Consider the following 16923-nt stretch of genomic DNA (forward strand, 5'->3'; position numbering starts at 1 on the left):
AGAGAGGCCATGCTGGATCTAGTACTAGGCAATGAACCCAATCAGGTGACAGATCTCAATTGGTGAGCATTTCGGAGACAGTGACCACAACTCCTTGACCTTTACCACAGCTTTGGGGAGGGTTAAGAGCAGATGGTATGGGAAAGTATTTAATTGGGGAAGGTGAATTACAATACTATCGGGCAAGGAGTGAAAATTGGGAAACATGCAGCTCTATAAACTCTGGTTAGACCACACTTTGAGTACAGTATTATGTTCAGTTCTGATCACCTCGTTATAGGAAGGATATGGAAGCTTTGAGGAGATATAGGATACTGCCTGGATTAGAGAACATGTTATTATGAGGATAGTTTGAGCAAGCTAGGGCTTTTCTCTTTGGAATGAAGGAGAATGAGCTTAGGGGTGTATAAGATGATAAGAGGCAGATGTACAGTGGGCAGCCCTGTACTTTTCCTCAGAACAGAAATGGCTAAATATAAGAGGGCATAATTTTAAGGTGATTGGAGGAAAGTATAGGGGCGATATCAGTGATTTTTTTTTACAGAGTGGTGGGTGCATGAAGCGCCCTGCCAGGGATGGTGGGAGAGGCAGATACATTAGGGACAATTAAGAAACTCTTGAGTAGGCACACAGATGAAAGAAAAATGAAGGGCTATATGGGAGGAAGGATTAGATTGACCTTAGAGTAGGTTAAAAGGTCAGCAGGATATTGTGGGCTGTAGGGCCTACACTATGCTATGTTCTATGAAATATAGATAAGTACAAGGTATGATTGGAATTGAGGTCAAATCCCTTCGAGCTCGTTAACTGTCATGCAAGTGAATGACAAGCTTACTTAAAATTAAACAAAATTACCACATTCTCATCCAGTAAATTTCTCCGTTGCTCCAACATTTAAAATCACCCAAGATTTGCGACTATCCAGACAGGAACGTGCACAAGAGAATGACATATTATCAGAGGTGGTATCTTTTGAATGGAGCCTAACACACAGGGAGTGGTTGGAATGTGGAACTCTCTCAGAATTTAGATAAGCATTTGAAACCGTGACGGGCCTGATGTTGGAAAATAAGATTAGTAGAGATTGGTATTCGGTGGCTAATATGGACCCATTGGGCAGAAACGCCTTGTCTCCGTGCTATATTGTTTTATGACCATGTCAGGACCTATTCGATGAAGATTAAGAGTTCCCTTGCAAATGTCCGTTGAATAATAATTTGTTAAAAGTAGATAAAACCACACTAAAGCGATTAAAATATATTTTTAAGGATTGCAACCCTCCGGCATTGGCGGAGAACATTGACTAAATCAATGGCTGCAACCCGTTCCAGCGCCCGCCCGACGGCCCGTCGCATGGGCAGCCGGTCAGAGAGAGACGCGGCACGTGACATTCCGCGGCGCCGGCAACAGCCATGCGCGTTCCCGTTGCCGCGTGCGTGACTGTACGCGCGCGGGCAGAAGCGGTGTGACGTCGGCAGGTAAAGTTGGGAATATGGCGATGTCCGTGTTGTGCTGCTTGAGGTGGTGTGGAAATGGAGGTTCCGGACACATTCAGCTCAAGGAAATGCCTGCCGTGCAGTTAGACACGCAACATATGGGTGAGTCAGCGAGTTAGTATTAACTGAGGAAAATCAATCAGCCATCTCATTCCATTTAATTTACTATTAGCCCCGTTTTAAAATGTTGTCGGGTGGATTATGAAGATGCTTGGTACTGGAACACAGTAACCCAACAACTTTGCTTTGTATTAGAATCTGTAGTCCCCTTAAAATTAACTCAGATCCGCGTCCCTAGGTCGTGTTGATTTGTCTCTGACGTAGGTATGACATATGATGGCGGCCCCAGATTGATTTTACTATTCACAACAGACATACTAGTAATTAATCATTGGTACATTTAACTGGTATGAGTTAATAATATAGTCAAAAGATATAGGAGCAGAATTAAGGCCATTTGGCCCATCGAGTCTGCTCTGCCATTTCATCATGGCTGATCCATTTTTTTCCTCTCAGCCCCAGTCTCCTGCCTTCTCCCCATATCCCTTCATGCTCTGACCAATCAAGAATCTATCAACCTTTGCCTTGAATATACATAAAGACTTGGCCTAGAGTAATGAATTCCACAGATTCACCATTTCCTGGCTAAAGAAATTCCTCCTCATTCCTTCATGTTCCTGTCATTGACTATTTCTGAACTGAACATCAATCCGCAACCGTAATGGCAATGCCAATTTAGACCACCAACTTCTACACAATCATTTGGAATCATAGGCCCTGTAATGTTAATCCCCAAGCCTAAATAATCCGTTGCCATGAGCAGGTGCGGCAAAACCAGCTACAGTGTCAGTGACCATTGGGTGATTTTGTCGTCGTCATGTACTAGGTGTACAGGAGTGAGCTAGATCTGTTGGCTGAGTGGTGTTGAGGCAACAACCTTGCATTCAATATCAGAACAACCAAGGAATTGGTTGTGGAGTTCAGGAAGGTGAAGCTGGGAGAATACACACCAGCCCTCATTTAGGGTCAGTAGTGGAAAGGGTGAGCAGTTTCAAGTTCCTGGGTGTCAGCATCTCAGAGGATCTATCCTGGACCCAACACAAAAATGCAATCATGAAGAAGGCAGGGCAGCAGCTTTAATTCATTAAGAGTTTCAAATGTCTACAGATGCAAGGTGGAGAGCATTCAGACTGGCTCCATCACTGCCTGGTGTAGAGGCACCAATGCCCAGCATCGAAAGAGGCTGCAAATGATTGTACATTAAGCCAGCTCCATCCTCTTCTCATTACTACCATCAGAGAGGAGGTACAGGGGCCTGAAGATCCACACCTAACGTTTTAGTAACAGTTTCTTCCCTTCCACCATCAGATTTCTGAATGTTCCATGAACACTACCTCATTTTTCCTATTTTGCATTAATATAATTATATTTGTAATTTATAGTATTTTTATGTATTCTGCTGTTTCAAAACATCAAAACGACACGCCCCAATCACATAATCCACTGATGCTACCTATGTCACATTTTCCCACTGACACTATCACATTACCCATTTACCTCACTTAATCAAATGATTATTGCCACAATCCTAGGAGATGATAAAGCACGCGCATGGCCTCGTGGCAGTAGAGGCCATGGACTGACAGGTGGAATGGGAATGGGAGATAGAATTGAAATGGATGGCCACCAGGAGATCCCACTTTTTCTGGTGTACCAAGCAAAGGTGCTTGGCGAAGTGGTTTCCCAATCTACATTGGGGCTCTTGATATACAGGAGGCCACACCAGGAGCACAAGATACAGTAGATTGCTGAGTGAAGACTCGCAGGTGAAGTGTTGCCTCACCTGGAAGGACTGTTTGGGGCCCTGAATGGTAGAGAGGGAGATCAGTGGGGAGGGATGACTGGACAAGGGAGTCACGTAGGGAGCGATTTGTGCTTGGCTGTGGAATCCCACTGGAGATGGCAGAAGTTACAGAGAGTTATGTGCTGGATGTGGAGGCTAGTGGGGTGGTAGGTGAGGACAAGAGACACCCTATCCCTAGTGTGGATGCGGGTGGGTGAGGTGAAGGCAAATATATGCAAAATGAAAGAGATGTGGGTGAGTGCCGTGTTAATGGTTAAGGCAGGGATGCTCTTTTCTTTGAAGGAGGATGACATCTTAGTAGTTCTGGAATGAGAATCCTTATTGTGAAAGTAGGTGTGATGGAGATGGGGGACTGAGAGAAAGGGGATGGCACTTTTACCATTGACAGGATAGGAAGAGGTAAAGTCCAGGTAGCTGTGTGAATTAGAGGGTTTAGAAAAGATATCAGTAGATAAACTGTCTCTATCTCTGAAATGGACCAGGTAGTTGAGGGCAGGATGTAAGTTGGAGGCAAAGTTGACGAAGTCGATGAGCTCAGCATAGGTGCAGGAAGCAGCACCAATGCAGTCGTCAATGTAGCACAGGAAGAGTTGGGGAGCAATGCCTGTGTAGGCTTGGAACACGGACTGTTTCACATAGCTGACAAAATAGCAGACATAGCTGGGACCCATGTGAGTGCCCTTGGCTACACCTTTGGTTTGAAGGAAGAGGAAGGAGCTGAAGCAGAAATTATTGAGGGCAAGGACCAAGACAGGGAAGAGTGGTGGTAGAGGGGAACTGGTTGGGCCTGTTGTCCAGAAAGAAGCTGAGAGCTTTAGGGCCCTCATATGGAATAGAGACATATAGGGAACAGACATCCACAGTGAAAATGAATAATCGGGGCCAGGAAACTTAAAGTCATTGAAAGGATCAATAGCATGTGAAGTGTCACGGATGTAGGTGGAAAAGGACTGAACCAGGGGGGAATAAAAGAGATTAGAGAGAAGCAAGATATAAGTTGATTGGGACAGGAACAAGCAGAAACATTGGGTCTACCTGAACTGGCAGGTTTATGGATCTTGGGAAGGAGGTAGAAACTGAGATTTCTCATGTTTGTGATTCCCAATGATAGTTTGTCATGTTACAAACTCCATACAATCTTCTGACACTATACAATGTGACTTCAATATCATATGCAGTCACTGGAAATTGCAACAAGAGTTTTAACCCCCAGTGACAAAAGTCAAATATCATGATCTCAAGTGCCACTGTCTGACACCAGAGTGCTACCAGACACCACAGAATAAGAATCAGGTTTATTATCACAGATACAAGTCATGAAATTTGTTGTTTTGGAACAGCAGAATACTTAAAAATACTGTAAGCTACAAATATAAATATATTAATGCAAAATAGGAAAAATGAGGTAGTATTCATGGAACATTCAGAAATGTGATGGTGGAAGGGAAGAAACTGTTACTAAAACATTAGGTGTGGATCTTCAGGATCAACTGTGGACGGCCTATTGAGTAGGTTGGAAAACTGTTCTGCCTAATGGTTTTGCAGTCCTTCCTGGTCTTTGATCAGGCTTGACCCATCAGATGACAGCAAGGGGGAGCATCCTGATTTAGAAGGACCATAAACTGACTTTATGGTGCTGAGGAACTTTCTAGTGGCATGCATGTCTGCCACCACTCGTCCTGCATTTCTTGCAGTTCTGCCTGTACTTTGGACTGCAGGTGTTTAAACTCGTTTTTCTTTGAGACAGATGACGGGTCATTCTGCCAGTCTACATAGGCCTTGTTCTTGGCCTGAAGGGCTGCTGAAATGGTCTCATGGTTTTCATCAAACCAGTATTGATGCACTCAAGTTTTCAGTCCAAATACAGTTGTTGCAGTCTACGTGATAACATCTTTGAACTGTGTCCGCTTTTTAGAAACAGGAAATGGAGGAAACTACTTCTCTCCACATTGTTGCAGCTTTCAAGTTTGCAAAAGACCACCTGGATGTTCTACAATGCTTCTGAGATACTGTTCTGTGGACATGTGAATCAGAAGTTGAACTTTTTTGTCATAAATGCACACTGCAATGTTTGGAGGGAAAAGGGCACTGCACACCAACCTCATCCCAACTGTGAACCATGGTGGAAGAAGCATCATGGCTTGGGGCTGCTTTGCTGCCTCAGGGCCTGGACAGCTTGCAATTGTTAAGGGAACAATGAATTCAAAATTGTATTAAGACATTTTGTAGGAGCATGTCAGGGTAGCAGTCTGTTACCTGAAGCTTAATAAAAATTGTATGACACAAGACAGTGATCCAAAAGACGAGAGTAAATCAACAACAGAATGGTTGAAAAAGAAGAAAATTTGTGTTTTTAGAATGGCCAAGTCAAAATCTTATAGAAATATTGTGGAAGGACCTGAAGCAAGCAGTTCATGCAAGGAAGCCCATCCGTGTTGAAGCAGTTTGTATGGAGAAATGGCCTAAAATTCCTCCAAGCTGATGTGCAGGACTGATCAATAGTAGAACAGTGCACCACCACTCCAGAGTCTGCTAAATCTTCCTGAAGGTCTTTTGCAGTCAAACAGGGGTTTTGATTTGCCTTTCTAGCAATCCTACGAACAGTTCTCTCGGAAAGTTTTCTTGGTCTTCCAGACCTCAACTTGATCTCCACCATTCCTGTTAACTGCCATTTCTTAATTACATTACAAACTGAGGAAACGGCTACCTGAGAACACTTTGCTATTTTCTTATAGCCTTCTCCTGCTTTGTGGGCATCATTTAATTTTCAGAGTGCTAAGAGGAGCCCATAGCTGCTGATTGTTGGGATAAAGTTTGAGGAGTCAGTGTATAAAGCTTTGAAATTTGCATCACCTGGCCTTTCCTAACGATGACTGTGAACAAGCCATAGCCCTAACAAGCTAATTAAGGTCTGAGACCTTGGTAAAAGGTATCGGAGAGCTCAAATCTCTTGGGGTGCTCAGACTTTTGCATAATGCTCCTTTTGCTTTTTTTCACACTCTAAAATTGTACAAAACAAAAATAATACACTAATCTTGCTTAAAATTGTTGAAAAGAGTGTTTCATCTTTAACTTTATGACTTTTGGAGATCAGTTCATCTTCTACTCACTTAACTATTCACATTAACAGAAATTTTGACCAGGGGTGCCCAAACTTGCATGCCACTGTAGGTATGAAGTGGTTCATTTTGGTAGGTCAAATTTGGAGACAGAATATAGTGTTATGGTAAGACTCTTGGCAGTGTGGAGGATCAGCAAGATGTTGGGGAGTGTGTCCATAGGACACTCAAAGCTGCTGCACAGGTTGACAGTGTTGTTAAGAAGGCCTATGAGAGGCATTGATTGTGTGGATAGCCAAAGGCTTTTTCGCAGGGCAGAAATGGCTAACATAAGGGGGCTTAGTTTTAAGCTGCTTGGAAGAAGTACAGAGGTGATGTCAGGGGTAAGTTCTTAACACAGAGAGTGGTGGGTGTGTGGAAGGCACTGCCGGCGACAGTGATGGAGGCGGATACAATAGTGTTTTTTTAAGGGACTCTTGGATAGGTACATGAAGCTTAGATAAATAGAGGGCTGTGCAGTAGGGTAATTCTAGGCAGTTTCTCGAGTAGGTTAATGGTCAGCACAGCATTATGCTCTATGTTCTAGGCTAGCTTATCTGATGAAAGTCACTGCTCTCAGGCATTCTGTCCCTCTTTATGATTAACAGTGTCTTGGATTTATTACAGCAGGATTAAAACTCAGCTGGTATTGTCACATAGTACATTTATTGGAGGTTAAGATTTAACATTTATTGGAGGTTAAGATTTATTTCAGAATTGTCCAGTTCACTGCATCATATGTTTCCCATTGATTTTTTAAGAATTGTAATCATACTGTCACAGATAACAAATTAATGTGTGTTCTAGTTGCTTACTAGACAGATAATAAATTGGTTGTTGATATAAGAAATGTAAAGTGTATTTCTAACATTTTGAATATATTTCTGCCTAGTAAAAATTGAAAAATGATTTTTCAGGCAACATTTTTTCAAACCGTGTTATTGGCAGTAGAACATTTACTTAATGTTTACTGAGGTAAAAATTGCTACAATGTAATCTGATTGTAGTGATAGAGAACTGACAGCTTCTGCTTCTGCAAATCTATATATGCTCAAACAGAAGACTGAATTGTATTTTAAGCTAAAAGATAATATGTGAAAGGACATAAGGTCTGCTGAAGGAATTCAGTGGATTGTGCAATATTAATGTGGGGATATTGTCTTCATTTTGGGTCAAAACTCTTCATTATAATTATTATTATCAACGTACCGAGGTACCGTGAAAAACTGCATGCTATCCATACAGATTATTTCATCATTTCAGTACTTTGAGGCATGTAGTACAAGAGAAAAGCAATAACAGGATGCAGACTAAAGTGTTACAGATGGAGGAAAAAAGTGCAGGCAGACAATAAGGTGAGTGGCCATGATAATGTACACTGAAGTCAGGAGTCCATTTCATTGTACAGCAGGATAGAAGCTGTTCTTGAGCCTGGTGACACATGCTTTCAGGCTTCTCTAACTTCCTGATGGGAAAGGGGAAGGAGAGGTGTCTTGGGTGGGAGGTGTCTTTCATTGAGTTGGCTGCTTAATTGAGCAACAAGAAGTATAGAGAGTTACTGGAGGTTTTAATGATGTATTGAGTTGTATCCACAACACTCTGTAGCTTTGTGGTTTTGGGCAGAGCTTTTGTTATAACAATCCATAGTGCATCCAGACAGGATGCTTTCAATGGCGCATCTATAAAAATTGGTGAGAGTCAAAGGAATGTGCCAACATTTCTTAGCCTCCTGAGGAACTTAGGGGTGTTATTTCACTTTCTTAGCCATGATATCTCTGTACTTGGATTAGGACAGCTATTGGTGATATTGACACCTGGGAACTCAAAGCTCTCAACCATCTCCACCTCAGCACCTGATATAAACAGGAATGTATGCACTACACCCATCATCACAAAAATGCAGTGTTTCAACTCAAAATATAGACTCTTACTTTTCCCCAATGAGTTCCTCCAGTCGATTGTTGATCCAGATTCCAGCATCTGAAATATCAGAATCAGGTATATTATGACTGGCGTATGTCGTGAAATTTGTTAATTTAGCAGCAGTAGTTCAATGCAATACATAAAATAGAATTAATTAATTGCAGTATATGTATATTGAATAGATTTTTAAAATTGTGCAAAAACAGAAATATATTAAAAAGTGAGGTAGTATCCAGGTGTTCACTGTCCATTTAGGAATCGGATGGCAGAGGGGAAGAAGTGTTCCTGAATCGCTGAGTTTGTGCCTTCAGGCTTCTGTACATCCTACCTCGCATTAGAAAAGGGGTATGCCTTGGATGCTGGAGTGTCCTTAATGTACGCTGCCTTTCTGAGACACTGCTCCGTGAAGATGTCCTGAGCACTTTGCAGGCTAGTACCCAAGATGGAGCCAACTAAATTTACAACCCTCTGCAGCTTCTTTTGGTCCAGTGCAGTAGCCCTCCCATACCAGACAGTGGTGCAGCCTGTCAGAATGCTCTCCAGAGTACATCTATAGAAGTTTTTAAGTGTATTTGTTGACATTCCAAATCTCTCCAAACTTCTAATGAAGTATAGTCGCTGTCTTGTCTTCTTTATAGCTGTGTCGATATGTTGGGACCAGGTTAGGTCCTCAGAGATTTTGAAACTGCTCACTCTCTCCACTTCTGATTCCTCTATGAGGACTGGTATGTGTTCCTTCATCTTTTCCTTCCTGAAGTCCACAATCAGCTCTTTCGTCTTACTGACAATGAGTGCAAGGTTGTTGCTGTGACATCACTCCACTAGTTGGTCTATCTCGCTCCTGTACGTCCTCTCGTCTCCATCTGAGATTCTACCAACAATGGTTGTATCATCAGCAAATTTATAGATGGTATTTGAGCTATGCCTAGCCACAGTCATGGTTATATAGAGAGTAGAGCAGTGGGCTAAGCACACACCCCTGAGGTGCACTAGTGTTGATCGTCAGCGAGGAGGTGATATTATACCCAATCCACACAGATTGTGGTCTTCCAGTTAAGAGGTCAAGGATTCAATTGCAGAAGGAGGTACGGAGGCCCAGGTTCTGTAACTTCTCAATCGGGATTGTGGGAATGACAGTATTAAATGCTGAGCTATAGTTGATGAGCAGCATCCTGACATAGGTGTTTGTGTTATCCATCTGGTCTAAGGCCGTGTGGAGAGCCACTGAGATTGCATCTGCCGTTAACCTATTGTGGCGATAGGCAAACTGCAGTGGGTCCAGGTCCTTGCTGAGGCAGGAGTTCAGTCTCGTCATGACCAACCTCTCAAAGCATTTCATCATTGTCAATGTGAGTGCTACCGGGTGATAGTCATTAAGGCAGCTCACATTATTCTTCTCAGGCACTGGTATAATTGTTGCCTTTTTGAAGCAAGTGGGAACTTCCACCTGTAGGAATGAGTGGTTGAAAATGTCCTTGAATACTCCCACTAGTTGGTTGGCACAAGTTTTCAGAGCCTCGCCAGGTACTCCATTGGGTCCTTCCCCCTTTGCTGTCTTTAAAGACAGCCTAACATCAGCCTCCAATTCAGAGGTCACGGGGTCACCAGGTGCAGCAGGGATCTTCACAGCTGTAGTTATATTCTCCCCTTCAAAGTGGGCGTAGAAGGCGATGAGTTCATCTGGTAGTGAAGCATCACTGCCATTCATGCTATTGAGTTTTGCTTTGTAGGAAGTAATGACTTGCAAAACCTGCTAGAGTTATTGTACATCTCATGTCACTGCCAACCTCATTCAAAATTGTCTCTTCACCCTTGAAATAGCCCAGCTCAAGCCAAATCACGTTGTGGTGTGCTGTAAAATGTGAAAGCAGTCTGTTAAAACTGCAGAATAAATGTGGAATTCAATGTAATATTGTATAACTTCAGACAATAATTGTGGAGAATCTCAGCTCCCTACATTTCCAGGGCTAAATTCAATTACTAATTCTTTCCTGTCTCCCATGTTTGGAGGGTAGCTGAATGACACTGAGTTTGGTCATTATCTCAAACAAATTTATTGAACAGCAACAGAGCTAGCAAAACTACCAATATGTTACAGACAAGAGAAAATCTGCTGATGCTAGAAATCCAAGCAATACACACAAAATGCTGGAGGAGCTCAGCAGGCCAGGCAGCATTTATGGAAAAGAGTAAACTGTTGATGTTTCAGGCCGAGATCCTTCATCAGGACTAGAGAAAGAAAGGAGAAGTCAGAGTAAGAAGCTGGGGGGAGGGGGAGAAAGAAATACAAGGTAGTAGTGATAGGTGAAACCGGGAAGAAGGGGAGGGATGAAGTAAAAAGCTGGGAAGTCAATTGCTGAAAGAGATAAAGGGTTGGAGAAGGGGGAATCTGATAGGAGAGGACAGAGGCCACAGTGTAAAGGGAAGGGGGAGGAACACCAGAGGGAGGTGATGGGCAGGTATGGAGATAAAATGAGAGTGAAATAGGAATGGTGAATGTGGGGGGGCATTGCTGTAAGTTCAAGAAATCGATGTTCATGCCAACAGATTGGAGGCTACCCAGATGGAATACAAGGTTTTGCTCTTCCAACCTGAGTGTAGTCTCATTGCAACAGCCAACAAGGCTTCAGAATGGGAATTGGAGTTAAAATGGGAGATCCCGCTTTTTCTGGCAGACAGAGTGTAGGTGTTTGATGAAGTGATCTCCCCATCTACGACGGGTCTCATCAATATACAGGAGGCCACACGAGGAGCACTGGATACATTAGATGACCCCAACAGGCTCGCAGGTGAAATGTCGCCTCACTTGAGGTGTCACCTCACCTGGATGGACTGTTTGCGGCCCTGAATGGTAGTGAGGGAGGAGGTATAGGCGCAGGTGTAGCACTTGGTCCAGCAAGGATAAGAGCCAGGAGGGAGATCAGTGGGGAAGGGGCAACTGGACAAGGGAGTTGCGTAGGGAGCGATTCCTGTGGAAAGCAGAAAGTGGGAGGGGGGTAATATGTTTGGTGGTGGGATCCCATTAGAGATGGCAGAAATTATGGAGAATTATGTGCTTTACGTGGAGGCTAGTGGGTGAAATTTCTGGTGGTTGGTGTGTAGGTACTCAGCGAAGTAGTCTCCCAATCTACACTGGGTCTGTTACAGCATCAGTTAGAATGTTGTAAATGATTATTAGTAATGCACTACCTAAAAAATCTATTTTTTTCAAATTCTTAACAGAAAATGCTATCAAAAATTCACAAGATTTCAGCGAATTTAAATAACTGTTTACATTTGAAAGCAGCTGCCAATCAAAAATATATTTGAACAAATCACGCTAGATGTTTCCATTTGAATTCAAAGGCTAGGCTCCTCCCTTGGTCAACAGGCACTGCTGATTTCAGCAATAAAATGAGTTGGAACATTCTTGTGTTTGTGAAAATAGTTTTTATGATGTGCCAAGACTCTAACTAAACTTTACCAAGTTAAATTCAGGGAAAAAAACCTTTTTTAAAATAATTTTTCTTGCATCCTCCCAGGAAATAAAACAATTTGCTAGATGTCTGCTTTGGCCTGGTGGATTCCACATGAGGACTCAATCCAAGCTAGCACTCCAGTGCGGTACTAAATGATTGTCCCACTCGGGAGGCACAAAACCTTTTGCAACACAATTACAAAGAGAGAAGGGGAATTCTTTGTAGTTCCTCAGTCGATATTTATTCCTCCAACAAATGTCACTAAAATTATTCCTCTCTGCAATATTGTAATATAGTTTGATGTGGTTTTAATAACACACAATAAGTAAGAATAGACTACTACCCCTTAATGCTTGCCCTTCCATTCAGTGTCAGTGAGGTAATTTTCTACCTCAGCACCTCTTTCCTGAACTAATCCTACATTGCTAGATTCCCTTAAAATCTTAAAATCTGTGCAACTGAAGCCTCTACAGCCCCATAATAATTTTGTACATCACAAATCTTACAATCTTATTAAGTGAGATCACCTCTCAATCTTCTAAAGTCAAGAGACTATATGCCCAGTTTGTCTCATCATTTTCTCATAGGACAGTTCCCACCCCCAACATTCCAATTCATTGGAAGTCAATCTGAAGGAGCCTTCACTGTATTCCCTTTATTACAAGTGTATCCTTTCTGAGATAGGAAACATGGACATGTACATAATATTTGAAGTGTGGGTCTCTGCAATGGGCTTATTATTGTCACATGGAAAAACCTTACATGGAAAAGTTTGTTCTGCTTGCTATTCAGACTGATCATCCATACATTTTACATCAAGGTGGTAGAAACAAAACTAATGCAGAACTTTGTGTTGTTGTTACATAGAGTGTACAGTGCCCCAAAACCTCATCCTTAATAATAGATTCCAACATCTTCCCAACCACTAAAGTCAGCCTAACTGATTTCCTTTCTTCCGCCTCTCTCCCTTCTAAAAGAGTGCAGTGACATTTGCAGTTTTCCAGTCCGTAAGAACATAAAATTTAGGAGCAGAACCAGGCCATTTGGTCCATCGAGTCTGCTCTGCCATTTCATCATGGCTGATTAATTTTTCCTCTCAGCCCCAATCTCCTGCCTTCTCCCTGTATCCCTTCATGCCCTGACAAATGAAGAATCTATCAACCTCTGCTTTAAATATATCAAGTGACTTGGCTTTCACAGCCACTTGTGCCAACGAATTCCACAGATTCACCACTCTCTGGCTAAAGAAATTTCTCCTCATCTCTGTCCTAAAAGGACACTTCTTTACTCTGAGGCTGTGTCTTATGGTCTTTGACTACCCCACCATAGGAAATGTCCTCTCTACATCCACTCTGTTGAGGCCTTTCAACATTTGATAGATTTCAATGAGATCACCACTCACTCTTCTAAATTCCAGTGAGAACAGGCCCAAAGCCATCAAATACTTGTCATGTGGCAACCCTTTCAATCCCAGAATCATTTCTGTAAACCTCCTTTGAACCCTCTCCAATGTCAGCACATCCTTTCTTAGATAAGGGGCCCAAAACTGCTCACAGTACTCCAAGTGAGGTCTCAACATTACATCCTTGCTTTTGTATACGAATCCTCTTGAAATGAATGGTAACATAGCATTTATCATCTTCACCACCAACTCAGCCTGCAAATTAACCTTCAGGAAATCCTGCACGAGGACTCCCAAATCCATTTGCACCCAGGATCTTTGAATTTTCTCTCCATTTAGAAAATAGTTGTTTACCAAAGTGCATAACCATATACTTTCAGACAATGTATTCCATCTGCCACTTTGCCTATTCTCTTAATTTGTCCTTCTGTAGCCTCTATACTTATTCAAAACTACCTGGCCCTCCATCTAGCTTCATATCATCCACAACAAAGCCATCAATTCCATCATCCAAGTCATTGATATATAACATATAAAGAAACGGTCCCAACACAGACCCCAGTGGATCACCACAAGTCACTGGCAGCCAACCAAAAAGCATTATTCCCATTCTTTGCCTCCTGCCAATCAGCCACTGCTTATCCATGATAGTATCTTCCCTGTCATACCATGGGTTCTTAACTTTTTAAGCAGTCTCATGTGTGGCACTTTGTCAAAGGCCTTCTGAAAATCCAAATTCACAACATCCATTGATTCTCCTTTCTCTGTACTGCTTGTAATGTCTTCAAAGAATTCCAACAGATTTATCATGTGCATCCAAGTACCCAGAAATTACATCCTTAACATTTGGATCCAACATCTTCCCAGCCACTGAGGTCAGACTAACTGGCCTGTAATTTCCTTTCTTTTGTCTTTCTCCCTTTGAAGAGTGGAGTGATATTTTCAATTCTCCGTTCTTCTGGAACCATGCCAGAATCAATTATTTTTTGAAAGATCATTACTAATGCCGCTACAATCTATTCAGCCGCCTCTTTCAGAACCCAAGGTGTATACCATTTAGTCCAGGTGACTTACCTAGCTTCAGACCTTTCAGTTTCACAAGAACCTTCTCCCTAGTAATAGCAACTTCACACACTTCTGGCCCCTGTCATTCTCGAACCTCTGACGTATAGCTAGTGCCTTCCACAGTGAAGACTGCTGCAAAGTACTGATGTGACATACCATCTGGATGTCTCGATTGCGCCCACAGAGACTTGTTTTTATTCCTCTATGGAACCTCCTATCACTACTGCAGTCCTTTTCACCTCTCTTATCTTCTGAGCCACAGCACTGGAATCAGTGCCAGAGACCCAGTCACATCACCTTACTCCCGCCACCTGCCCCCCCCCCCCCCCCGGCCCTGGTAGGTTGTCCCCCTCAATTATATCCAAAGTGGTATCCTTATTGTTGAGAACAGCCACAGGGGTACTCTGCACTGGATGTCCATTTCCCTTCTTTCTAACAGTCTCCTGGTTATCTGCCTCCTGCAGTCTAAGAGTTACTACCTCATTGTAGCTCCTACTTATCACTTCCTCATCCTCCAGTATGAGCCGAAGGTCATCGAGCTGCAGTTCTACTTCCTTAATATGTTTTCTGAGCAGTTGCAGCTTGGTGCACCTGATGCAGATGTGTTTATCTGGGAGGCTGGAGGTCTCCCAGAATTCCCACATCTCGCCCACAGAACAAAACACTGCCCTGGAGACATTCTCACTGCTTTAACTATGCTCTTACAGACAAGGAATTAGATTAAAGAAGGAAAAGAGAAACTTACTATATACTTACCTTGCCCAGACCTGATGAGCCAAAGCCACTTCAACTCTGGACCACTTACAGAAGTGGCCACTCTGCTTGCACCTGCCTTATTTATTGCTCTTTCTAATGAAACCCGCTCAGTGATTGGTCGCTGTTCGCTCCAAAAAATCTGCTGCAAAGTTCTGACTTTTTAATCTTGAGTGCGATCTTATGTGAATTTCTAAGGTAGGGACACATTCGGTGCAACTTTGTGGGCCAAAGGGCCTGTATTGTGCTGTAGGTTTGCTGTGTTTCTATGAAAAGGGAGCTGTCTCCTTGTGCTCCCACTCAGTGATTTGTCACTGTCCTCCGGAACAGTTCCAGAATCTATTGATACTTGAAAGATCACTGTTAATGTTTCCACAATCTTTTCAGCTGCTTCTTTCAGAACCCTAGGTCTATCTGGCCAAGGTGACTTATTTACCTTAAGACCTTTCAGCTTCCCAGGCACCACCTCCTTAGTAATAGCAGCTACACTCGTTTCTGTCCCCCTGACACACTTGAATTTGTGGCATACTTATAGCATCTTCTACAGCGAAGACTGATGCTAAAAATTTAAGTTTGTCCACCATTTCTTTGTCCCCCATTACTATCTCTCCAGCATTATTTTCCAGCAATCCAAAATCCACTCTTGTCTCTCTTTTACTCTTTATATATCTGAAAAATCTTTTGGTATCCTCTTTCAAAATATTGGTTAGCTTACCTTTATTTTATCTTTTCTTATTGCTTCTTTGGTTGTCTTCTGCTGTTTTTAAAGGCTTCCCAGTCCTTGAACTTCCTACTAACTTTTGCTATATTATAAATCCTCTCTTTTGCTTTATGCTGTCTTTGACTTTACTTTTCAGCCACAGTTTCCTCGTCCTCCCATTAGAATACTTCTTCTTTGGGATGTATTCTGCGTTTTGCAAATTGCTCCCAGACACTCCAGCCATTGCTGTTCTACCATCATTCCTGCTAGTAACCCCTTTCAATCAACTTTGGCCAACACCTCTCTCATGCCTCTGTAATTCCCTTTACTCCACTGTAATACTGATGCATCTGATTTTAGCTTCTCCCTCTCAAACTGCAGGGTGAATTCTATCATATTATGATCACTGCCTCCTAAGGATTCCTTTACTTTAGGCTTACTATTCAAATTTGGTTCATTACACAATATCCAATCCAGAATTGCCTTTTCCCAAGTGGGCTTAACCACAAACATCTCTAAAAAGCCATCTCATAGGCACTCTACAAATCCCTTCTCTTGGGCCGCAGCACCAAATGTATGTGCATATTGAAATCCCCCCCCAGGACTATCGCAACATTGTTATTTCTACATACATTTTCTATCACCAGTTGTAATTTGCATCTCATATCCTGCTGATTGTTTGGAGGCCTGTATATAACTCCCATCAGGGTCTTTTTAACCCTGTAGTTTCTTAACTCTACTAGCAACGATTCTACATCTGACCCTGTCACCACTTTTTAAGGAATTGATTTAATTTTTTTTACCAACAGGACCACTCCACCTCCTCTGCCTACTTACCTGACTTTTGGGAGGCTGGAGTTGATGTGTGCCATGACCATCCTGTCCATGCACTTAAAGATAGTAGACGTCAGAGCCACTGGGTGATATTTATTAAGACCTGTGACCTTATTTTTCTTTGGCACCAGGATATAAGTGGTCATTAAGTAGGTGGAGATTTCAGAATGGAGTGAGGAAAGGTTAAAGATGTCAGCAAATATTCCCACTAGCTGGTCTTTGTATGATCTGAGAACAGAGCTGGGGAAGTCATCCAGGCCAGTCACTTTTTGCGGGTTTGATCCTGAGACAGGTTGACATCAGCTACAATGACCATAGTATACGTGTGTT

The 16923-nt window shown here is 42.5% G+C and overlaps 1 protein-coding gene across 1 annotated transcript in view; it reads left to right on the top strand.

The window, feature by feature from the left end:
- Positions 1-1438: 1438 nt before the first annotated feature.
- LOC140727927 (SPRY domain-containing protein 7) overlaps positions 1439-16923 on the top strand; it is a 37068-nt gene continuing 21583 nt past the window's right edge. Inside the window, exon 1 of the mRNA XM_073045908.1 lies at positions 1439-1598. Coding sequence (XP_072902009.1) covers positions 1493-1598 — 106 coding nt within the window. The 5' untranslated portion in view covers positions 1439-1492. The remainder of the gene's footprint in view (positions 1599-16923) is intronic.

Source organism: Hemitrygon akajei, chromosome 5 (assembly GCF_048418815.1).
Source record: "Hemitrygon akajei chromosome 5, sHemAka1.3, whole genome shotgun sequence".
Taxonomy (NCBI): Eukaryota; Metazoa; Chordata; class Chondrichthyes; order Myliobatiformes; family Dasyatidae; genus Hemitrygon; species Hemitrygon akajei.